This window comes from Strongylocentrotus purpuratus, unplaced genomic scaffold, assembly GCF_000002235.5.
Source record: "Strongylocentrotus purpuratus isolate Spur 01 unplaced genomic scaffold, Spur_5.0 spur5_scaffold_6, whole genome shotgun sequence".
NCBI lineage: Eukaryota > Metazoa > Echinodermata > Echinoidea > Camarodonta > Strongylocentrotidae > Strongylocentrotus > Strongylocentrotus purpuratus.
The window spans coordinates 45,771,631-45,797,249 of record NW_022145612.1 but is presented as its reverse complement, the minus strand read 5'-3'; the positions used below and the strand labels follow the sequence as shown (position 1 = coordinate 45,797,249).

The 25,619-nt window shown below is 35.9% G+C and overlaps 1 protein-coding gene across 2 annotated transcripts in view; it reads right to left on the bottom strand.

Moving 5' to 3' along the window:
* Nucleotides 1-16,384: 16,384 nt before the first annotated feature.
* The window catches only part of LOC115918299, a 49,249-nt gene continuing 40,014 nt past the window's right edge, over nt 16,385-25,619 (bottom strand). For both annotated transcript variants that reach the window (XM_030972721.1, XM_030972722.1), the window contains 2 exons: nt 21,524-21,744; nt 16,385-18,886 (listed from right to left, as the gene is read on the bottom strand). In XM_030972721.1, the coding sequence (XP_030828581.1) occupies nt 18,188-18,886; nt 21,524-21,744 (920 nt within the window). In that variant the 3' untranslated portion in view covers nt 16,385-18,187. The remainder of the gene's footprint in view (nt 18,887-21,523; nt 21,745-25,619) is intronic.

Here is a 25,619-nt window from a genome sequence, read left to right as displayed (position 1 = left end):
TCCTACTCCTCCTTTTTCTCATTCTTCGTCATCTTCTTCATCTTCTTCCTCTGCTTCTTATTTCTTCATTTTCTTATTCTCTTCCTCCTCTTTTTAATATTTTGTCTATGCTTTCTTCTGTCGTCTTATTCGTGTTTGTCTTCTTCTTTTTTCTCTTTTCCCTTTCATTTTCTTCACTGCCTTATCTATCAAGTCTCAACCGTTATCTTGTTCATCTAACTTTCAATCCTACCCTCCTCCATATTATTCTTTCAAGATATTCCTTGTATTTTTCCCATCCCCATCCTCTCATCTTCTATATACCAAGCATCTTCATCTCCGCATCGCATCATCTTTTATCGTTGAATACACTTATTTTAATTGGACCCTCCACCCCCTGAGCGCTACCTATGTGTCCTCTTGACTCTGTCTTTGGAGGCGCCTCTCTCGAAACATGATCTCCTGCCCCGGACCAAACTTCAACGCCGTGTTGAAAGAATAGATAGTGGACGGAAATTAGAAGACGAATAACAAGGCTTAAAAATGTGTCAATTAATTTCCACTGCATCTGATGCCCCCTAGTCAATGACTAAAACGGGACAAATAGAGTTTAGACTGAAGAAACAATCGCGTTTTTAGAAGGAAGGGCACCGTATCAAATGACCTATACGATACTATATTGAAGAAGACAAATGTGTTGTCGTAATAAAATCATCAAACCCAGCTTGGTTGGTACTTTATTCTCATTCATTAAACATCGTTCGTTCATAAGTTTCAGTCTATTTATCTTTCGATTTCAATCTACGTTAGATATTAGGAGAGTGTATAAAAGCTTTTTTTTTTGGGGGGGGGGAGGGGTTGTGTGCGGGTAGGTTTTTTTAAATGTTTTTTTAGAGGGATGTTATTATTCAATGTATTGATATTTTCGATCATCATTATTGAGTTGCCCAAGATGCTCTTTTAGCTCAGAAAGGTTGCGTATTTCAATTTAACTTATTCTAAATGAATGATACATTAAGATGAAGAAATCGCAAAACTGCACGTCTCTCGTGTTTTTCGCCAGTATTTTCGGCCTAAAAAGTGAAGAAGAAAAAATCGTAAATTTTAAAAATACCCCAATTTTTTTTTCTTTTCGTATGTGTACTTCAAACTATGTCATTCTAAAGTGTCAATTCTGTCGATGTAACCAATTGATCCTTTCTATCACTTTGCTATGTTTCACAGGAAACTTTTATCGAAAATACTTTAAACACTTGAGATAATTCCAAATTTGGAAAATTATTTTCAGACTTTTGCTGATAACATGATAGAAATACAAGTGGTTAAAACGCAATTCCCGCGCTATTGACGTCATAATGACGTGCATGATATACGCTGGGATCAAGATGCGCTGCGGAACGGATTAAGTTTTAATAATTTGTTGGTTTCCTCCTCTTTTTGAACCAGGGCGATTTTACGCGGTAGACGCAGATAATGAAAATGTCCATAGAAATTGGTATTAAAGCAGATTATCATGAATTTCCTGAATCTTAACATTTTCGATTGTGCCCTTTGGGTAAGATTTTTCCTGCTTTTTTGAAATCCTTTTCAATATTGCCTGGAATAAATCACGAGATGGGATAATAAAGTCTCCGAATGCATTAATTTTAGACGCCGTCAATTCAGGTCGTTTTGGGGTGAAAGTTTGCAACATTCTGCTTTAGTTTTGCGACCATCGCGTCGCCTCTCCTGAGAGGGAAGAATTATTCATTCCAACATTCTGCAACATGGATTGACTATTGATTACTTTGGTTAAATTGAACGATTTAATAGATGTTCAAGTTTATTAGGAATTGTGTCGATATGTTGTGTATAAACGTTTCGTTATGAAACTATAATCCAAATACATATTTGGTGGAGTTGACCACTTTAGATGCAACAGACGACCGCACAAACCCACCATTCACAAACACACAAAATAAGACAACTATCAAATATGATATCATCACATGATCCATGTGACAATAGTGTACAAATGCGGGATTTTTTTTTCATCTTTTAGAAAATGATTTTATGGGCGTGTTTAGTCAAGCGAGTTCACCCTCCTTTCTCTCTCTTTCTCTCTCTCTCTCTCTCTCTCTCTCTTTCTCCCTCTCTCTCTCTCTCTCTCTTTCTCTCCATTTGTCTGTCTGTCTTTTTGTATTACTCTCTTTAGCATAATCTATAATGAAACAACGAAATCGTTAGTCTTTACATATAAAACAAGTATATGGTGTTCTAGATAGAAGTCTTAATATTAAAGAAAAACAAACAGCAGGTAAAAATAAGAAGAAAGATGTCTAAAACAAACAAGTTGGGTATCAAGAGTTGAAATTAGGGTGAGCGAGTTCCGTGCAACCAGAAAATGTGCAATACTGATTAGACTGGGAACAATTTAGATTCCAGCGTCGTCTGGTTTCTTAGCTTGCAACCAAAGAAAACAACACTCGCCCTGGTAAGAAAAGACCAAAGGGTAACAGTCCTCAGCCCCCTCCCCCACAATCAGAGCCCCCACACCTGTCAATAGTATTACCCCCTCCTCCGTGATAAACACCAACACCCAGGAGCGTTGTCCAAAGTAGAGAGGGCCGATTTCTATTTATTGTTAATACTAATAATTTTTAATAATTATCTTACCTTCTGATTAAAGCACCATGAAGAATCGTTTTTTAAATAAATACATGTAGGCTATAGTAATTATATTCAATATTTGGTTCGAAATATTGCTACGTCGTGATCCTCTGCCAGTGACCGAGCAGATTTGCTCACCTGAAAGTAGCCATACGTCATGGGTTTTACAGAAAAAGATGAATATTTGTCTAGCTTTTAATCTATATATTAATGAATGTAGAAACTGTTCGGGACACTTGAATACAGATGCATAACATGAAAGCATCTCTGATAAACATCACACCATTTGATGTGCGTTTCATTTTAATTACTTAGCTTTAAAAGCTCAACGCGGCGATCAATTTTGAAGGAGTGCAATTTAATATCCTTTCTTTATTATAGGCAGATCACGAGCGTTCAAATTAATAATGTATTGCATTTCAGAAAGAAAGAAAGCAAGGGGAAGCTAGAACTTTGTTCCCTGCGATTTGCATTTTACAATCTTGTAATGGTCTGCTAAATCGGATTTTACAACGCAGTCCATGTTTTTATATTTAATGTAGTACACGGTATCGTGATAATCTTCTTCACATATTTTCACAAAATGAGATAGGTGGGGGAGGGGTATGATTGGTCATTAATGCACGGGAACGCACACATGGTAATATCCTTCTACTAATATTCAAACTCAGAACCCTTCTTAGAAATACTCATCAAGCTTCCATGAATTCCCGGAGGGGTGATGCCTGCCAAAAAGAGCGCTATTTGAAATCAAGAGCCCTCCCTGTGTTGTGAGCTTGTAATACTTCTACGACGGCGTCACCACCTGTCGGACCAATCCAATCTCATAAAAGCTATCTCTGGAACCTCGATATAGGACTCATCTTGCTATTAATAGCCTGTGATGGGTATGTCACGTGCTTACAATGATTTACACTCATGTTTTACACACCAGGGTGTGTGAGGAGCAGGATAAATAGTTTTACGTGATGGACCCGCAAAACTGGAGAAAATGCTTGGGGTGTTATTGAAGAAAACATCCCCGTGACTGGTTGGCGTGTTTCCATCTCTCTCTGCGGTGATGACCAGAGCTGTCTGTGCTGACCTCTCGCCGAACTTTGTATATTATTTCAGGATGGAATCTGGATTAAGAAGGATTTGGAGGGAGATGAAATAGGCATGGATTCAGTGAGGGTATGGAGTGAGGGGTTGCAACTTGGCGCCTTTTTGTCATGTTTGTGGGTTAATTAATTTGTCAACGGTCAGTATACATTTAGACAAAAAGGGAAACATGAATATTGATAGGTCTACATCCCCCTTTCATAAAAATCATCAAATTCAACTGAAAAATCTGTGATTAAAGAGATGATTGTTCTGATTTCTGGTCTAGTAAACCGGACAAATTGTCTATCGTTAATGAATTTCATTTCATATCACGTGATTCACACGGCAAAGTGATTTCCATTGGTTATTTTAAAGAAATTAAAGCCTAATATCATGACATTATAGATTATAGAGAATTATCATTGAAATATTTTAGAAATTAGATATCATTTATCTATTAAATGCATTATCGTGGTTCTCCTCGTCCAAAAATTAGAATAAAAATCGATAACAAAAAATTAAAAAAAAACGATCGCACAAACTTGCAAACGTTAAACCTAAAGACAAACTTAACTGTCAATAGCTTCGTGCGCGTCACCTATATTGAAATGTTTGAACATGACAGTGACATATTGTGTAATCGGAAAATAATAGGCAACGTAATATTGGAATGAAATTGGCTAAATGGTGATTTCTTGAAAGTCTTTCAGATCGAATTAAAAAATTCAATCAGAATTTGTTTCTTGCTGACACCGAAAACAGGGAAACTCTGAAGAGGAATGCGTGGGTGATTGTCCTGTTGTGATGTAGGTGAAGGAAGAAAACTTGTCTAATTTCAGCCTTGCGAAGGAATGCCACAGGGCATATTTGCGAGAAACTGGAGCAATTACTTTTGGCAACTTCATGGCTACTTTCTAATCTTCTGCAAACACCAAACAAGAAGACGAGACCTCGTGTCGTGTCATTTCTCCGAAAAAGTCACATGTTTTCATGTCATTGTCTATTTTGAAGCTCATGTTTGTTCATTTCCATCCGTTCTATCCCGTATCCAACAAGTCCAAAGAGAAATTCAGATCGCAATACCGTTTTTTGTTTTCAAGATCGCAAAACGATTATGTTCTTCTTCAAACTATAGCTACAATGTGCGCAATATTTGCAGTGCAAAACAAAGATTGATAATTGACCTTGCGGTGAACTGATCTGACAGCAACTTGGTTTCAAAGAAAGAAGACAAGTGTCTGATAAATTGGTAGATGTTTTGTCTTATCTGGAAGTAGTTTAGCAGCTTTTGGAGTCAGTTTTCCAGACATGATACCATCTTGAAAGGCAGTCTTAGAAGCAAAAGCGTTCCACTTTTGTTGAACTTTACATCGGAATTTCCTTACACTCCCCCACCTCTGGAAGGTTAAAATCAGTTTCACTAAAGCTTCTTTGAACTGGCGTATCCAGAATTTGATAACGTGGAGGGGGGAGTTCTGAGCAGCCCCGGGGGCTGTAGACCCATTGCATATTGCATCGGATTTTCCGGATCTTTAAATCGCGATGGGGGTGCACATTCCTCCCCCCCCCCCCGCCCCCCTCCCCCTGTATTTGAGGTTCGCCACTCTCCAACTTTTGGTTTTAACATTGACATTCAGCTCAGAAATCATTTACATTATACCCTTCTGACACAAAAAACATCTAATTGAAGTTTTAAAAGCATGCACCCTTTTACATCCTTTATTTAATTTTGTTTCTCTTTGTCGGTTTATACGATCTTTTTTTTTTTGGATATAATTCTCACTTCAGACTTCATGAAAACAGTTTTTATTCCAAATAAATGGTATGTATCTATGTTTCAGTTCAAACGAAAATGTGTTGACCTGCCTACGTGCGGTAAAGGAAATCTCGTAAAGTTTCGGAAGATGTGGGAGATTACTCAATATTTTTATCCTAAGATATTCTGGCCGGGAGGGGGATTGAATAAATGAATTTACTTATGAGAAGGAAAGATTAAACCCCCAGCAGCATACCTCAAAGGGAAAAGCAATTAAGTTAAAGAAGGAAAAGGAAATGTGGTATAATCCAGGCCTTCAATTAAAATTACGAACAGGAAATGTGGTTGCAAGTTCATCCGATGTCGATGCCATTTAAGCAGTTCATAATCATTTTTGTCTTCTTCAAAGAACAGTAAAAGAAACAAACATCCGCTTATTTTCGGAAGTAGGAACGAAAATCGTATTACTCTGGAAACCGAGTCAAGATTCGATTTTTGGTTTTCATTGGAACATGATAAACACACTATAAAATTAATAATTATACTTTTTATGCATTTTATATTTTGGTATGATTGTATTTGTATTATAAATTTTGTATAAGTTGTGTATGTATCACCTGCAAGGAAAGTTTCTTCATTCTTTGAAAGAAGGCAATAAAATTATATTCTTCTATATTTTATTATATTTTAATTAATTTATACATATAAACATATAAACCCTCAACAAAAGTTTGGAAATTCCAGTTTCACAGATTAAAGCTTTCTTGTCATGGCATTATCATCGCTATGTTAACTATCATTAGAAATGTTGTTTATTCAAAGAAAAAAAAGGTGCTCTTTATAACAATACCAGTGCTTACCAGTGCAGTTTGAAACGTTTTACTTTTGACACTGTTCATTATTTTTTACTGTGTTTTGCCTTTTTCATGGGGGGGGGGGGTAAGTAAAGGATGCTTGCATTTCATTTTAATGCCTGCATACTAAGTCTTCTTTAACCCTGACTGCCATATAATTCGTACCAAAAAAATGCAATACTCTTTACAATAATTACACCAAACGTTTATATCTTACTTAATCATGTATAGAACATACCGTAAGATGTTTACTTTGAAGTTTGAAGTTTTATTTATTCCATATTTTACATTAAAAAACAGTTTATATATTTATTTATTTTGTTGTACTTTCTACTCCTGTTTCTTTATTTGTCTAGTATTATAGATAGCTTCATTAAAAAGTTCAATCTATCTTTCCTTCTTTCTATCTTTCTATCTATCTATTTGTCTATGCACTTATATCAGCCAATCTCTTTGTCTATCCATCTGTGTGAGTGTGTATGTGTGGGTTTTTTCTTCTTCTACGTATCTTTTTATCTATCTTAATATTTATCTAACGAAATAGCATGAACCTTTATTCCATGAATACACTTCTAATTTCAAGCTTCAATATTTACCAAAGGTTCATAAAAACAAGACAATAATAAAGATACCCCCATGTCATGTCTGTTTACTTTACTTCTTTCTACTCCTGTTTCTTTATTTGTTTAGTATTATAGATAGCTTCATTAAAGAAAGATGTATATCTGTTTATCTATCTATTTATCTTTCTTTCTTTCTATATTTCTATCTTTCTGAATACTTATCTAACGAAATAGCATGAACCTTTATTTCAAGAATATTCTTCTAATTTCAAGCTTAATATTTACCAAAGGTTCATAAAAACAAAGACAATAATAAAGATACCCCACGTCATGTCTAAACGATGTCATTACCAGACGTAGCTGGGAGGGATCAAGGAGTCTTTACGCATGCGTCACCAACCAATATAAACGTATCTATAGATCGTCTACGCAGTAAATCTTTGGCACAACAAATCAAATCTTTATTTGTAAAAACATTTTTTCACGAATCTAAGACACTCGATTATTCCATCACCATCTTCAAACGCCTACAAGCTCTTTCTACAATGACGCACTTTGATATGTTTTTGACGCACTTATGTTTTGATGATCTTCACCCAATAATTGTGTCATATGTAAAATAACAGTTACGTAATAAATCAAATGTGTATAAGAATGAAGAACATTCTTGGCGTGGGAAACATTAATGTGACCAACAATTTGTACGTACCTTAAAACATAACGCTTGATTTATACCAACGTGTCGAATGGAAAAATTACTGGTCGTCAAGACTCGTGATTCATATGTCATTGCATTTTATTATTTTTAAAAAGATTTCATGTACATATGTCTCATGAAAAATCATTGTTTGTATTTAAATAAATCTAAACGAACGAAAGATCTATTCCGTATGTACCAAATAGCACTTTTTGATTTATAAAACACTGAATATCTCCTGACTTCTGTTGCTGGATGTTTCGTTTCAGAAATCAGTCTTGTTTGTTCTATAGATTATCACAAAAATTTCAACACAATAAATATGTTTAAAGGTATAATACAAAGTTTTGGTATGGGGTCGTGAATTTGGTTCAAATGAACATATTGGAAGCATATGCGATCCTAAAATATTCACTGATCGTTGTCGCGGTCGAAATCGACTCTAAAGTTATGAAATTGTAAATAATAAACCCTTTATGTTGGATAGCTCCCTCTCAAGGTCAAGATATTAATTAAGCTGTAAAACAATGTTTCTTGACTAAAATCGACCGAATAGCTATTCCCGTTCGGAAATTATATACCGCAACTACATATTCTGAGATTTTCATGGTCGCAGCTACCATTGTACGGCCGTAGGAGCTATTTGAATTTTTTTCAAAATTTACCGGGAGCACCGGTAAATCTTTATATTCAATTTTTCTCGAAAGCAGAAGCGTTTTAGGGGCTAAAGTTTCTAGTGCTTTTGATACATCCACAGGGGCATCTAAATATATCAAAATTGTAAAGAATCACTATCCACCCATTTTTCAAAATTTCCCAAAACCTTATACCTTTAATGAGTAAATTATTTACATACCCTGAAAACTTTGATTTTCTTTAACATTTAGGACTTATTCGCTTGATTTGTATCATTATGGCGGTTTTAAATGACCACAGTATTTATTCTAAGATTTAAGAGTACACTTACTTGATTTATATCACTGTGAAATATCTGCAGACTTTTGTTGTTGAATGTTCTTTTAAAGTTATTCTGTTTCGTTTGTCAAATCTTTTGCTGCCATTGATTTCATTGTTCTGAGAAAAAAAACAATAAATAATTTTTTTTTTAAATTCTGGATAAGCAACTAAAAAGAAAAAAGCCAACATTTGCTTGTTATCAAAAGTGTGTTTACTTCTTTAATAATCGTTATTATATAAAAGATTTGTTCTGACGCTAATTTTCTAGATGTATATGATCACAATGAAGATGATACGAACCGTCTTTAGACTTCATTGATAATAAATTATTTGAACCTTTTTAAAGTATTTGTTTCAAATAAAAAAATTAGTTCACATCTGCAGAAGATCAATAAAAAGGAAATTGTATATAAACTAATGTAAGAAGAAAAAACTCCTCTTGCCTATTGTTATCGAATTCGAAGCCGAAGTTATTAATGAAAAAGATTTAAAATGATTGAAGGACGACAATACTTTTCTATTAACACATTCAAAAATTAATCGGTACGCAAGAGAAGCACAATGAGTCGGTCTTTGAATCCCTCTTTTCATTGGCGCATTGGGAGGGGTGGGGTCCTCTTACTCTCACTCTCCCTCTCTCTCACTTCTCTCTCTTCTCTTCTCTCTCTCTCTCTCTCTCTCTCTCCGTCTAGCTCTCTCTCTCTCTCTCTCTCTCTCTCTTCTCTATCTCCCCCTCACTGTCTCTCCCCTACTCTCGTTTTTGTTTAGTATTCCGGTTGAAGGTATAACAAATCCCTTTTTAGCTACGCCTGCGCCACTTTTTATCACAACACCCACTATTTCCTGCAAATAAACTACCATCGGATGTATCTTCGGGTGACCATTCCCAACTCTTGGTAGTACGTACCTCTCGAGGTAATACTACTACGCGTACTGGAATCATCCCATAGCCAAGCTCCTGGTTATCACACCGGGCCGTGACAGGTTTTTATTGGATGGACTGGGAACTATGATTAATGTCACCACTCAATAATGGATGCGTAGAGAGGAGCATGCTAGTAATTGATGATGTTATTACTCCGTAGGACAAGCTCTGATGGCTATTTTTGTCACACCTCGGCTCTCAAAAATCCTTCCTACATCTGGTTACACCTACACATCCGTTGTATATACTTTGTCACCTGCGGTGACTGTGTGATTTTATCATATACGAGGAATAGGTTGATGAATATTTTATATATTCTGTGGTTTATGTTACGAATTTTTAAAAAAAAGATAGAGTATCGCCTATCTACATCCCACGGCGATTGCACAAGAAGCGTCATTTTGCTGACCCATGTAGGATTGCGTCAGCGACCGGTACAGTCTTTGACGCTTCACGTGCGAGTGACGGGTTTACAATGTGCATTAGAGGGTTATTGGCGTATTGGCGTTAGAATATTGTGGCACATCTATTTCAGTCATTATTTATCTGTCCAGTATGACCGTGTTTTTTTTAACCAAGCCACTGTACAGGAATTCAAATTAATGAAAAGCACGGGTAATCAAAATGCAATGACCGTGCAATGATAAACCGTTAAAGCCTATCTGCACTAGTTTGGCCTGGAGAGATTAGACCCCCCCCCCCCCCCCCCCCCCCCCCCTGCGTGGTCACTGACAGGTGGTTATCTCGTCAAAACAGCTCTCAATTAACATAAGAAAAAGAGTACCACGTGGGACCAACGGGATTTAATGACATTGTTGATTATATAGAAGGCGCAAGTAGCTATATATTACAAGCAGTCCAGTCCCGCTTTAAAGGCTCTTTTCCCCCACAGGATTGGTCTAGTTCTGGACCCTATATGACTTTTGTTATTCGCCGACTATAAACGTTAACCCGAGTGATAGCGCGATCCTTATTGACCGCCATTTCCCCACTAATCGCGCGATTAGTGGGAAAATGGCGGTCAATAAGGATCTCTCTCTCTCTCTCTCTCTCTCTCTCTCTAACTCTTCCCTTGCTTTAGCCTTGGTCACAAATGCCATTACGAACGGCTACGAACGCCGTACGAACGATTTTCAGACAATGGAAATTCGGAAGACAATGGAAAAACAGGGAGATTCGAACGAAATTATCGCTCGTACGAACCCTTGTGACCGGAGCATTTTGCTTTTTCTCATTTTCCGCCAAGTTGCTGTCACTGCTTCTCTGTTCATCTTTCTTTAATTTCATTCCTTTCTCCTGCTTTGTTACAATTATACCTCGGTAGAAAGTTTGCTGCATGTTAATTGCGAATTGGTATAAAAGGTGACTTAATATCTGAAAGATCAAAAGTGAACGAATTCGTGATTGGCATACGGTACGAAACGAAATTATTACGTAACTATCACTACGGCACAGACTGGTACTTGAAGCTTGACAAACTTTCCAAATTTAGCCCTCGACTCAAAATTGTCAAGTCCTCAAAGCACTTATTTGTATTCACTCCATCACAACTCGTCCCTATGTTGGGAAACATTAATGATTAACTATGGATGATTAAGACGTGATCAAATTTCATTCGTTTTGAATTTGGCATTAATATCTCATGTAGTCATTTCGTATTAAAGAGAACATGAAAGTCCAAAGGTGAAAGACTTATTGCTTTTCCGTCCATAATTTACGTTTTATTCATGTCCTCCCATATATGTCACCTTTTCCCTTACTTGTTGATTAATTGATTAGAAGCATTAAGAGCTATATGTGAGCTATCATGTTTTAGCTATTTGACTAGGTAGATCATTATAAACGACCAATATAATATAATACCCCGCCACCTCCTCCACTCAGTGTTATTGAGGATACGCGTATGCTTGTTCCTTCCCTTTGAAAGCACCCCCTTACCTCAGGACTGCTAACATTTCTGAACCCCCTTTCGCGGGCATTTCCTGCCTTGGAGACCCCCTATTTTTATAACCCCCTTTTTAATTTTCTCAGAAGACTAAAGAGAGAGAGAGAGAGAGAAAAACACCCCCTTTTTAAAGAAATCTCCGGTTGAAAAGTCAAAAATATACCCCCCCCCCCTTTTAAAAAAAAAATATATTCTCGGCCCGGACTTTGTCGCGCAAAAAGCACCCCTTTACAGGAGATTTTGGGAACATATGCATATACATGTACCCCAAAACAATATTTCAAAAGTCTTCAAAAAAAAAGATTAAAATCAGACCCAAGTATTACCAAATGAGCATAATTTATGGGCGGATATACGCCGGTTACCCCTCCACATTTTCCAGTCAAGTCATTGTTTTTAACACTAGCCTCTGTGTACCCGATGAAGATAAAGCTTAGATTGGAAGTGGGAGCGATCTTCGAAAAGTGCTGTGGCCCAAGAGCCTGCCGTTTTGGGACAATTTCCTGAGTATAAGGGAGATAAATGGAGAATAGTAATCAACCCCTTTTGGCCAAAAATAAAGTGTAACACAACCTTTCCCATTTCGAAGAAATACCGTTTCTTCTAAAAAAAAAAAAATCATATTTGTAATGATTGAGAAAACCTGAGAATCCATTCCAGCGCAAGATCTCAACTAAGTCCGAGTTTAAGAAATCGTTGGAAAGTTCATTTCATCTTAAGATGCCTGAACCGGAAATCTTATTTTAATTGGTACAGCTTTAAAGTAAGGGAATATAGGGAATAAAAAGGAAAGTCTGCAAAATGGGAGATAGATGGCGTTGTCGTAATTTCCGGGGAAATGCACGTTTTCTATCCCCTTAGAGATTTCAAAATGATAGTATTTTTAATGACGATGATTACATTTTATTACAATTTATTGAGCTTTCTCGTTATAGAAAACTCCGAGTTTTGCGGGTGCATGGATGAGGGAAGGCCGAAAGGGGATATATTTGGAAATATCTAAAACATTATATTTCCAGAAGTGAAAAGCAATGGACCTGGGGTTCTTCAACTGCAGCTATTTTATTGATCAATCAAACGTTCTTTTTTTTTCTTCAGATAGATCCCGTCGGGACAGAACAAGAAGGTGGAAAACAGGATCATCAGGGTATTTATGCTTCCGTATATAATGCATCATATCTTCAATTAGATTCGTATGAAATTGAAGACTTAAAGACAGGAAGGCAATTGGGGAGGAGAGATTAAAGGAATAAACTAGGAGCATAGAAAGTGAGAAGAGGCAAGACTGTGAATGATATTTGGAACGAGAATTTTTCTATTAGACTTTTAATGGAAATTATATATTTCGGGTAACCAGTCTAGTTTTGAGATGTTATGTTTCTAATGAAGGAAATCAGCAAGATGATTTCGTCGATATATTTTTCTGAGTGATAAACATAACCTTTTTTCGATTGAATTATTTGAACATTCGCATAGGCGCATACCTTGAATTCAAACAAAAAGACTTCCCATTGGCCATTAGCCTTCTTTGCGATTGATCCTATAGCGAAATAGTTAGTCTTTCATTTCCAGAATTCCGCTGAAAACAAATCGTGTAACTTTAGAAAAACCGCGTACGGTCAGAAAGTAAACAAGTAGTGTCATTATTTTCTCGCATCAAATTTGACATTGACAGGCTGCTTGAATGAATTAGAAGAAAAACATGTTCATGAAATGTACTTATTTCTAAATATAGTTTCATCAAGGGGAAGGTTGTCTGTGTACAGAATCATGTGCAACAACAAGGATATCATTTTCTTTTTCTTTCTAAGAAATTACGGCTTCCACCAACAATTATTGTTATAAAAAAACAAGTCAGAATTTAATCTTGTAAAATGTAAATAACAAAATCGCGCACGCGATCTTTATTTCCTGGGTAGAAGTCCTAATTTCTGTGTAATTTGAAATTCTGAATCTACAGTAAAGTCGACAGAGTCTTTTCAAAAAGCTGTTAAAACTATGAAAATGTGTAACTTAAGTATTAATGACTCGTGTACGTACGGTTGGACGGACATACATACAAACAATCAGGCCAACATACATACATGACAGAAAGATAACTAGGCTAAAAGATCGAAATACAAATACACAGATTCAAGACAGAAAGATGAAAACGGTAAATTAAAGATGCCCATTATTATATTGCTAGACTTCGTTTTACTTCTTCTTCTGATTACACAATCAAGTTCATTAGCAGTATCAGACTTTGGCCTAAAACAAACGCGGATTGCACCGCCAGTCGTCTGACGGAACCTGTCATAAACGACAAACAGACTTAGAGAAACTGAAAGGCAGGCAAACCGAAGGAGAAAGAGGCAGACACAAACATGTTGACAAAAGACAGACAGACAAAACTACAAACAGGCAGCTAAACTGCAAAGAGACAGACAAAAAGACAAACAGGTAAACAGAAATGCAAACAGCTAGAAAGATTTGTATAGCCAGGCAGGTCGAAAGCAGGACAGACTCGAAACAGGCAAACAGAAAAAAGGTCGTAAGGATAGGATTGAAGAGTGTCTAAAATATAACGAGAGGTAGTTCAGAGAGAGCGAGAGAGAGTTACAAAGAGATTTCACAGGAACAAAAGGTTAATACTTCAAGGAATATATAAAACTGTTTCTAGGGGCACATGACCGGAAGGATTATGATCTTAATCATTGACTAAAATGGAATTATTATGTAGCCCATATTTTTTTTTATAGCGATCGCGTGTCGGAAATTACTTGAGGATAAGACCTTCAAGAGAAGAAGGGATTTTCCCCAGTAGCGAAATCTAATCAGTAGAGGTCTCTGTCGAGCTTTAAAGGGATTGGGTATCTTTGTCTTTAGATTCTGAAACAAAATCCTGGATTTAGCTCATGCTGCAAAGATAAGTATAAACGTTTAGGTTAGTCAGGAACCCTATGACTTTTATAAGCTGATCGCCTGTCTGATTACCAAGATTTGTATGATTGGAAATCGAAATTTCAAAACCGTTTTCCCAACTTTTTTTTAATAACACTACAATCTATTGGGGAAAATGATTATAGTAAAACCGGTCACTCAAAGATTTTTACTTTTTGAAGGCACTTCGTGATCATTTTGAAGCGCAATTTGTTTAGGGCTTCAATATTACACCAGTTCACAGACATCAACAACACAAAGGGCCATGCATCTCAGATTTGGCATTGTTAAACAATGCCTTTAAAGGAAACAAGAAGTACAAAATTATCTTTAAACCTGAGAAAAGTGTCCTTTTGAAAATGGCGGTGGTGAGGTTATACCTCAAATGAAGAGTTGACAAATGTATACAGATGCATCCAATTCTATCATCTTTTATTGCACTCATAGATAATAATACTCTCAATAAAATAAATTAAGATGTATAAAACAATAGTTACATTGAAAGATGTGATAAGGTACAGTCAAACCTGCTTTAGTGACCACCTGTCTACAAAGACCACCTGCCTACAAAGGCCAAATTTGTTGTTTCCCTTGAAAATGGTTTCTTATTGAATCATGTACTAAAGGAACCTGTCTACAAAGACCACCTGTCTACAAAGGCCACTTTTTGTGTTTCCCTTGGGTGGTCGCGATAGACAGGTTTGACTGTATATTGAAACAGTGATATCACTGAGAGATGTCCATCTTTGACTAAACTCATTAGAAGAGAAAGATAAGAATTTTTAATTTTTTTGTTTCTTTGGAAAAGCATAAAATCTAGCTTGTTAAGTGCAAAGAAACTCCATCAATTGAAACCAACAAACAAATTGTGAATGAGAAGTGCAGCAAACATCATACTAACAGCACATTTTCACTTATTATTAATAAATGTTTCAAATATAACATTCGTCGTGATCAAGGTTTCTTTTCATCTTTCGTCTCATGGTTAAAAAGAGCCCTCTTGAAAAGTAAGTTTCGAGTAAATGCATTTCCAAAAGTGAAACGAAACTTAAAGTAATCAAATAATATGTTATTAAGGCCTTGGATTGACTTAGGATTTGCGTTTGATCAAACATGTAATGCATGAGGCCCCTTTATTGTCATATTTAACAATTTGCATTTTACTTTCTTATAAATATTCAAGATTGTAATATTTTAAACAGTAATATAGAATAGGTTCTACCCATAATCTGATAGTATTTGGAAAATAATAGCATCCAGAAAGACTACAATAAGAAAGAAAGCTATTGACACCAACAAAGTAAAATTTCACAACAAAACTTGCAAAAAATAATAGAAATGACCACTTTTTGCTTAATGGCAAGGGGCGGTAAACTATTCTTCTTTTAAACAGTCACACTTTTAAGTTCCTAAAATGGTTGTTTAGTAATTAAAAGGAGACAAAAGATTTACTCAACATTAAAAAAGGGTCATGGATAGAGCTAGTTTTAAAAAAATGAAACAGTAATGGCAAAAATCATCAAATGTCTTGTACATCTCTTTAGGCAGAATCTCTTACTTTCGCTTTAATTTGTTAAAACGTTTTTTGTTTATGAGTTGAATAGAAGCTTAAATGTAGTAGTTTAAATTTGTAACTGCAATCAAATAAATAACAAACAAGTAACATTACTCATTATGGTTTTTGATATGCAACAGCTTATATATCAATTAGAAGAAATTAAATAATATCAGTTATAGTCATATGTGAGGTAGAAGACTCCATTTGATGTGAACGGTCACAGACATTAGAGATGAAGTTGAGTTCTGGTCATGCGATTGCATTGTGAAAGAAAAGGTTGATCATCTAGCATATAAGAATTTGTGTGTATTGCAAGGTTCTGGAATCATCAAAATGATAAGAAATTTGGCCAAGTCTTGGTAAAGATGTATATGGGACTACACAAACAGTTGGCGTAAAAATCCTACCCTGGATTTTTACGATTTTTTTACGATGTTACATGACATACTGAAGAGCCATGCTTTTCAGGAAACATGTCTTATCTGATGTTCTTCCACACTTGCATAATAAGAATGATAACGCTCACAAATTATTTTTCACCTCTTCCCAGAACTCAACCTTCTCTTTAAATGGGTAAGTAGGAAGTAAAAGGCATTGAGTGACAAATTTGTAGGCCAAAAGGCACATCATACCTAGATATATACCGGTAGATTTTATACTTTTAACTGTATATCACATGAAAGATGAAAAGTCAATAAAAACAAAACGGGAACAAAAGATTAGTTCCGAGTTTCAAAACAACAACAACAACAAGAAAATACCAACAAAAAATATCAATTTTTACTTTTGTGAACCATGCAACCTGAAACTTTATGATTAAGCTGATTAGTAAAGCAAATAGAACATCAAAATGATGTTTACGTCCAATATAAAGTGAACCTCATAATTACACAATTTGCATTAAAGCGACCTTCTTGAAGTTTGTAATAGATAACGATGAAAGTGCAACATAAAGACCTGACCAATATCTGAATCCCTGCTATATTTTGATAATGCTATCTACTTTAACTCATGTTGTCATAACAAGAATAACATGTCCAATATCATCTGCTGATAGACAGAAGTTCCCCCAAACCAAGAAAAATCACCTTCAACTTGTTTCTCAACCCTTATCAAGGAAAGACACTTTTTCCTGTTTCTGGAATGTACAATAAATATCAGCTGAGAAATAAGTTCAATTTCAGTACAAATAATTTGTATAGAAATTCCTACAAATATATAATAATAAAAAGTCTTTGATAACATGAAGAATTTTACATAAATATACATCATAAATACTCTTTGAAACAGAGTTCTCTCGATTTGACAAAAATTGTATATATTCTTATCAATTTATTCAACTAAATGAAAGTTTCTCTGACAGGAAAATGCATTGAAAGAAAGAAAAAATATCAGTACATCATTTTTCATCAGCTTATATGTCTCATTCTCAAACAGGTCAATATATATAATATATGCCCAAAGGCAATAAAATCTTTATCCTGCATTCAAATTGTGTGAAAGACATGTTGATGCTAGTTTACAGCTGCATCAGTTGAGTAAGGGATATCTAAAACTCAGGGAATAAGTATCTGCTACTTAATCTAGATTGGTAGAGTTTAAGGGGGAATGCGTTAGTTTGCAGAGGGTAATTATTAAATTTAATCATTAAACTTTCTTAACGTTTTTATGAGGAAAACAAGAAACATATAAGGACAACAAAACAGCATAGGTTGCAACAAAATTTAAAAGGTAATGAATTTGGAATATAAACTAATTCAAAAATTCAATCATCAAACTAATTTAACAAACCTCATAAACAGTTTCCTGGCTAATTTGGCAAAATCTACACAACGCTGTTTATGAGTGGCAGATCTTTCTATTTCACAAGAACAGGCAAGGTAAGATCAAATTACCTTTGATATAGCACCAGAAATGAGATGTCATAATTTTGGCCAAATAATCACAAAGAGTTTACAAAATTAATCTGCTTTACATAAAGCAATGAACGAAGGAAATGTTTTGCCATTCTGCAAATCTATGACTTAGAAGGGATATTTGTTCCTGTTTAACTAATGATTTTAGTCTTTCTTTATTTTGCAGAAATGACTATTGTATTCCCTTTTGCAAATCCATGTCATAAAATGCAAGTAACAAGTAGGTCATCTTGCGTAGTCCAATATGATTCAGCTGATCTATCACACTTATCTATCACACAGAAATAGAAAAAACCCTGAAAACTTTAGATTCAAAGAACAAAATATGTCTATTCTTAGTAACTTGACCTGTAGGGAAAAGGCATTTCTATCATTCATATTCCCTAGATGAATTGCAATTCTGCTATAACCATGAGGTGATCAGATGGATTGAACTCTTCCGGAAGCGAGCTTTCCAGAAGTCGCAACGGTTCCTCAAACCAGGACTGCGACAACACCACCAGAGAGAACATCCCCATAAGGCTGATGGAGAGATTGACCAGAGCCAGGTTACGACACGAACTCAGGACGGTGCGTACCCACGACGCAAGATGGAGGTGACGTACGTGTCTCCACGACGGTGGGGCAACGGAGAGGGGTAGCTGGCAGAAGCGTGCCAGGGATTTGTGTCTGTGAACGGAACCACCTTGGGTGACGGCGAGTACAGTCTGGATCAAACCAACAAAGAGTTGCAAGGTGAAAGCTCCAAAAACGATTCTGACGATGCAGTAGAGTCTGTAAAGGTCTGCGCTGCACGCTTCGCAGTCTGGTACCGAACAGGAGTGACCGTCTCCACCCCTGACACACACGCCACATTGGCACGATCCGCTCGGACCACAGTCGTGCAAGCAATCCCCTCCTGATTCTCTATAGTACGTCCTTCTGCCTGCCTCTATTATGGCTTTCCTTCTTGCAGAGGTGATATATCTTTGATACTTTTTAGCATAAATGTTGCCGTAGCCGTCGAGCTCTGCAGAGCTGACCTTAAAGTAGCGATTGCTGGCAAGGATTCTGTCCGGCCTGCTCACAAAGCCTGGGGACGGCTGTCAAAGGAATAAAGATAAGACAGTATTTAGTTACAAAACATGTTTTTGGTGTTAAAAAATATAAATTACAGTGTCAATGAAGAGCTCATTTGAAACAGTCCAATCTGAAGACCATAGTTTTGATTAGTTATTTATTCAAAAATTATTTATCGTATATTACAGATAATTTTTTTTCAGTATACAAAGCACCAAAAAAAAGATATACATTTAAATGCAAACATTGCACAGAAAATAAGGTCATTTTAATTAAAATCATTGTCAAGTGAAAATGTAAATATCATAATCATTAAAAAAAATACTATTTCCAAGATTAAATACCATCTTTCTCAATAAAATAATCGTTCCCCTTACATTTCCAATTGCCATCAGACTTGGATGACAAACAGGAAAATCAAAAAGAGACATAATTGAAGAACATTGTTAATCTACGATGGTAGCATGAGATATACTGCACCCAGAAGGGTTATTGATTGTGAAGACTGTCCCACCAGGGAGATTAAAAAATGGCATTACACATGCCCCCCTCTAAATCACAATCAACAAATATGCCATTCTTCATAAGAGCAGAGTATATGATTCTTGTCACATCCAATATTGAAATACATACTAAATATTTTCTCTAAAAAGAAAGACAGAGAGCCTAATAATTTTCAGCTCGGATTAATGGCAATAAATAAAGTGATTTGCAATAACACTTTAAAAGGTTAATTTAGTAGAAATTTAGTTGAACCTGAATGCTACTTTTATGTACTTATAGCGATTGGAGTTATCTGAGAGTATATGCCCATTTACACAGCGCAACCACCATTTTGAAAAATGGTTGATTTTGGGGGACTGCCATTTACACTACGGAGAAAAACCATACAAAACTATCAGTGTTTGCTCTTTCTGACTTTTCGGTGAGTACCGTAGTGCACATGCGCAACATGTTGCTATACTCTGCATTCAATCGCACAGATCTCGAGTCACGTGACTAAAACCCGGAATCGTACCAAAGTTACAAGAGCGTGCATTTACACTGCAAAAAGTTTGTTAAAATTTCTGCCCGTGTTTACAAAAAAAAATCACCCGAAAGGTGGATTTTTTCCGCTTTGGGTTTTTTGTTGTTTGCTGGTAGTTGCTTAGCAATTTGTAACAAAACACTGGAATGTGATAACAGCGTCTCAATATTGACATTTGTGTATCATTTACTTTCTTTTTATTGGTAATAATCCTGTAACCCTCTCATTTAATCAAAATATTGTATTCTGAAAAAATAATCATTAGAATTTATTTCTTTCATCATCTTTATAAGAAAAAGAATAATGAGATAATATCAAAAACTGAAAGGACAGATGCATCTTATTCATCTCATACTATTGCTGAAAAGGACATGTTTCAATGATAAAGCCATTGAACTCAATTTCTATATTTTTAGGTCAACAGTTCATAATTCCTCTTAAAATAGACAAATAACTAATCCCCATCCATTTGAAATATTTCAATCTACCATCTTCCCTTTACAAAATAAATCTTACTTCAGGAAAAAAAGTTAAGAAACAGAGACAAATGGATAACGAGCAGAAAAGTTTTACGAATGGGTGTAATCAAAATTCTAGACAACAGAATTTGGGGCATCTATGCAATGATTCACCGAGGGGGTTCAGAGAGCAGCAGGGAGACATGGCTAAAGTTAGAATACCGCTAATCTGCCAAAATGGATTTTAAATACCAGACAATGCTGGGATTGACTCAGAAGGGATGACCAGCAAGGAAATCTTGGTCTTTTCTAGCGTGAATAATGACCAGATCCTGCTCTCCGAGGATGATCGAATTTAGAGCCAGACTAATTGGCTAGGGGTTTATTCCTCTTTTTGGAGTGTGGGTAAAATGAGAAAGGTTAAGAGGAAAGAGATACATTGAAAAAAACAGAATAGAATGGAGAGAGATTAAGGGAGAGATAGAAACAGAGAGTAAAAGAGAGAGAGAGAGAGAGATAGAGAGAGGCAGAGAGAGAACACAGCGAGTGATGGCAAGAAAGCGTGAGAGAGAGAGAGAGAGAGAGAGAGAGAGAGAGAGAGAGGGGGGAGGGGAGGGGGAGGGGGGGGGGGGGGGGGGGGGGGGGGGTTAAAAGAAGATCAGAGAGATACTTTAAATATTGGACTCACAGAAAAATTTGCTTGAACCGGACCTGGAAACCTTTTTGTCTCTCATTTCTATGCAATTTCTTTCTAGATGGCTGAACCTATAATACTAAACACTACATCTATAAGAAAAATATATAATCACATTCCTTTTTTACAATCACTGATTGCAATCATTGTTTTACATAAATTTGTTAATCAGTGATCTACAATAATTTATTTGATTCATCTGAATTAAATCACTGGTTTAATCGACAGAATCTTCCTATTCAGGCAATTTCAAATCATCTACCACTTCTGTACCACAGTCATTAAATTGGAACAGCTGCTAAAAGAAATATCAAAGCTTACTACTGGAAGATGTTTAAATCAGTGATCTGAGTAGATTTATTCAATGGATTTCATTCAATCCACTTATTCGAATAACTATTGATCCTTTTATGATGAAGGTCAACCTATAACATGGTAAATCCAGCAGAATTCTCGTGAAAGTAGTATCACTAGCCCTCACCATGTTACTGAAAGTGAAACCATTTTCTCCGTAGTGCATGACCTTCCAAGCATCGTCGTAGGCTGTGAGTTCCGACTCGACGGTCGGGTTCTTGGATTTGGCATACTTGGGGCACTTATTCTGTGAGGAGAAGTAGCCCAGATGTAGCCCCTCCAGGGGACCCTCGTAATCATTGTAGGTGTTAAAGTCGCCGAGGAGGATGGAGTAGTTGGGCTTCGCATCTGTGAGGGGTGATGAATAAAAAGAATAGTTGGACAGAAGTTCAAGGTAGAGGCCTCATTTCCTACGAATGCACATGGGGAATTATCTTGAAGTTGTGGATTGAACTGTCAAATGTAACAATACTTTGAGCTGTAGTTCTACTTCTCATTATATTATCCCTGTTTTTATCATTACTGTTCTAAATTTACCACAACCTTATGTGTGATTTGTAAATAAGTCAGAAACTGGACTTCATCAAAACAAAATCTAAGGTCACCTAATATTGATTTCATCAAATATTCTGCTAGTTTGCTGTGTTTTTTGTTTATCAATCTCATAATTATTATATTACCATCATCATCATCCTTGATTCATCATCACCTACATCATCATCATTATCATCATGATCATCACCATTACAATAGCTATAATAAATAATCATCAATATTATTATTATTATTTATAATATCAACATGAGTGACATTGCATATATACAGAGCATAAAAGAAAAAGTTCAAACTTTGAAAATATCCCCAAAATTATTTTTTTTCACGATATCTGCATTATTATTTGATCAGCATGCAGAAAGAATCAATCTTGTATACAACGGCATTAAGAGATTCTTGATTTCTTGATTTCTTATATTCTTGTATGTATTTATAATTTGTAAACTGAATTGTATGAGTCTCCGGACTTTTTATTCAGCATGTTTTTAGTTTTCAATAAACCAGAATTGAATTATTGTTTTCATTGGATTGACAATATTTATGCTCAATTGAGCACTGGCTGATTTTGGAAAATTCGCAGTGTATACATTTTTGATCAATTCTAACAAAAATTTCTCAGAACAATAAATGAAATAAACCCGCAGGGGTGCAGTGTGCATTTTTTATCAAGACTAACAACAATTTCTTAGAACAATAAATGAAATAAACCCCCAGGGCTTTTGATCGCAAAGAAGTATTCCTCTGTCTGGTAGATCCATTAAAAAGCACATCAGATATGGATAGACAATTTACACTGGTAAATTGTGTGAGAAGGAAAAATTTGATAAAGGTATCAAGCTATTTGATGTCCACAAATGGGGTGGATTCACACTGCCCATTAAACTACTCAACAGTGCTTCTTTTTTCAACCCTTAGAACGCTATGCCCAAGATATCTAGGGCTAGAGGCAATGGAAGATGGTGTTATATTCTCCTAAAAGACGAGAAGTGTTCACACTCTCAAATTTACGGCACGTTCTGCATCTCATGATTTGAAAGCAGGCAAGGAGGAGAGGCATCACGCCTGATTAACCGTACACGTGACTTATCTTTAGAGCGGTGCGAACTCACCGTCTTGAATCTTGATTTCCCAGTGCCATTTCCAGCGAGATTTGGCAGATGTAACCTTGAACCAAAGCTTGCTTTTACTTCATTGATACCAATGAAGCGTAAAAGCCAGCTGCTCTTTGGATTGACATTAATGTTCAAGCATAAGTCGTCAGCCGAGAGCCATAAGGGCGTTAGCTTCCTCTCAAAGGATGATAGCCAACGCCCTTCTGGCTTTCAGCGCACAGAGCATCCTTTTATATCCCGTTTTTTATTTGTTCGCCTTCTCACCATTTGTCATCAATAAAATGTGGATACCACTTTTGGGGAAAAGGTGATGAACTCCTCGTGACCTTAATGACAAATGGATTCCCTGCCTCATCCCCTGCGTACTTATCTAATACGCATCTGGCTATTACCCCGCGTCCTTCAAAATGCTATTCACCTGGAGCAAGGGTCATATTCAGGGTTTCTGGCGTCAGTCAGTCTGCAAGGTACCCTGGGAAGGAAGTCTTCCCTTCTTGTTCATACCTGCTTTCATATCTTCTACCTGATTTTTCTTTTCTTTATCTTGTGTCTTTCAAGTCAGCCTGATTTTGCAAGTTTGGTGGTTAGTATTAAATTGATAGGAATTATATTACACACTCTTTTACCACAAAATGCTGGGTTTCTCAAGAGGTGTTGAAAAACAATTTGTTAGATTCGGTTTCAATGACAAGTTGTCTATGACAATTACAAAAAATGATTTGTTGACCACTTGACAAAATAACATTTAAAATGATAGAAACACCTTATACAGCTCCCTGACAATATAAGCCCATTGCTATCAAATATCAGTTTTCACTAATAAAAGCACTTAAGGCTACTTCAGCAATGGTAGATATGGGAAAGGTCAATGGTGCCACACCCATCTCCTTTACCCTTATGAAAAGAAAAGAAAAGGCTTCCTACAGGGAAATTCCCTTTCCTAGATTATCCATTGCTATCAATATCCCCTCCCTCTTCCTTCTTTCTTTCTTTCTTTCTTTCTTTCTTTCTTTCTTTCTTTCTTTCTTTCTTTCTTTCTTTCTTTCTTTCTTCCTTTCTTTCTCTTTCTTTCTCTCTCTCTCTCTCTCCCCTCTCTCTCTCTCTCTCTCTCTCTCTCTCTGATTTGATTTAAATTCATCCCAAATATCAATCATTGTCAGCTTTTACAAAGCAAATAGACCATTAAGAAACCATAATCTAGTGCAGGACAGACAGCACGATTTATATCACTGCTATGTTGATTTAGAGGGCAGCATTTTCTAGGGCATGATTTTAATGATTATGCATTATAGAGTGTAGTTTATTTTAAAAGATGCTGATTCATCATTCAATGTATAATAATAATAATTGAGAGAAGTTCTAATGATATGAGAATATATGCAATACAGAAAGGAAGAAAGTTGGAAACAAGTAATGACCAAAATCCATTGATGATACTCTGAATTTGTATCTTAGCTTCATGCTTTTCTCTCCATTTGTTTCCCACTAATACCTTTTTTATTCTCTCTCTCTCTCTCTCTCATTTGATTTAAATTCATCCCAAATATCAATCATTGTCAGCTTTTACAAAGCAAATAGACCATTAAGAAACCATAATCTAGTGCAGGACAGACATCATGATTTATCACACTGCTATCTTCATTCAGAGGGCAGCAATTTTCTAGGGCATGGTTTTAATGATAAAAGCCACATTTGAAAATGTTTTGCATATTCTTTTACCCTACATCTTACCTTATAGAGTATAGTTTACCTTTAAAAATTGCTGACTCATTATTCAATGTATAGTAAAATTTGAGAGAAGGAACTAACATTCTAATGATATGAGAATATATGAGAATATATGAAGTGCAGAAAGGAAGAAAGTCAGAAACAAGTTATAAATAAAATTCATTAATGAAACACTGTATTTGTATCTTAGCTTCATGCTTTTCTCTCCATTTTCTCCCTCTTATCCATGTTTCCTTCTTACTTTCTCTCTCTCTCTCTCTCTCTCTCTCCCTCTCTCTCAGTTCCTCTTTCTCTCTCTCTCCCTCTCTCAATTCCTCTTTTTCTCTATGTTTAACCCTCTCCTTTTTTCCCCCTCTCTACGCTTCTCTGACACACTCGTTGACTTACGAGTGGTACATCGTGGAATCCGTATTACTAATGGTGACTTCACATCTCATGAAGATCATGTATTGAACTTCATATCAAACAGATGATGAGCTACCTGTATCTCATCATTTATCTTGAAACACTCCTTGGGAAAAGTCAAACAATCAAATACCCTTTTCCTCTAAGCAATATTTTAATTGTGTTAAGAACTATTTCTACTTAAAGAGAAGGTCGAGTTCTGGGAAGAGGTGACAAATCATTTGTGAAAGTTATCATTGTTATTAGGCAAGTGTGGAAGTACATCAGATAAGAAATGTTCCCTGAAAACCATGCCTCTTCAATTGCCTTAATATTCTAAATATGGCATGTAACATCATAAACATCGGGAAAGATTTTTATGCCACATTTTGGTGTAGTCCTGTATACATCTTTATGTGTACAGTGCTGCTAACTTTACCAAGA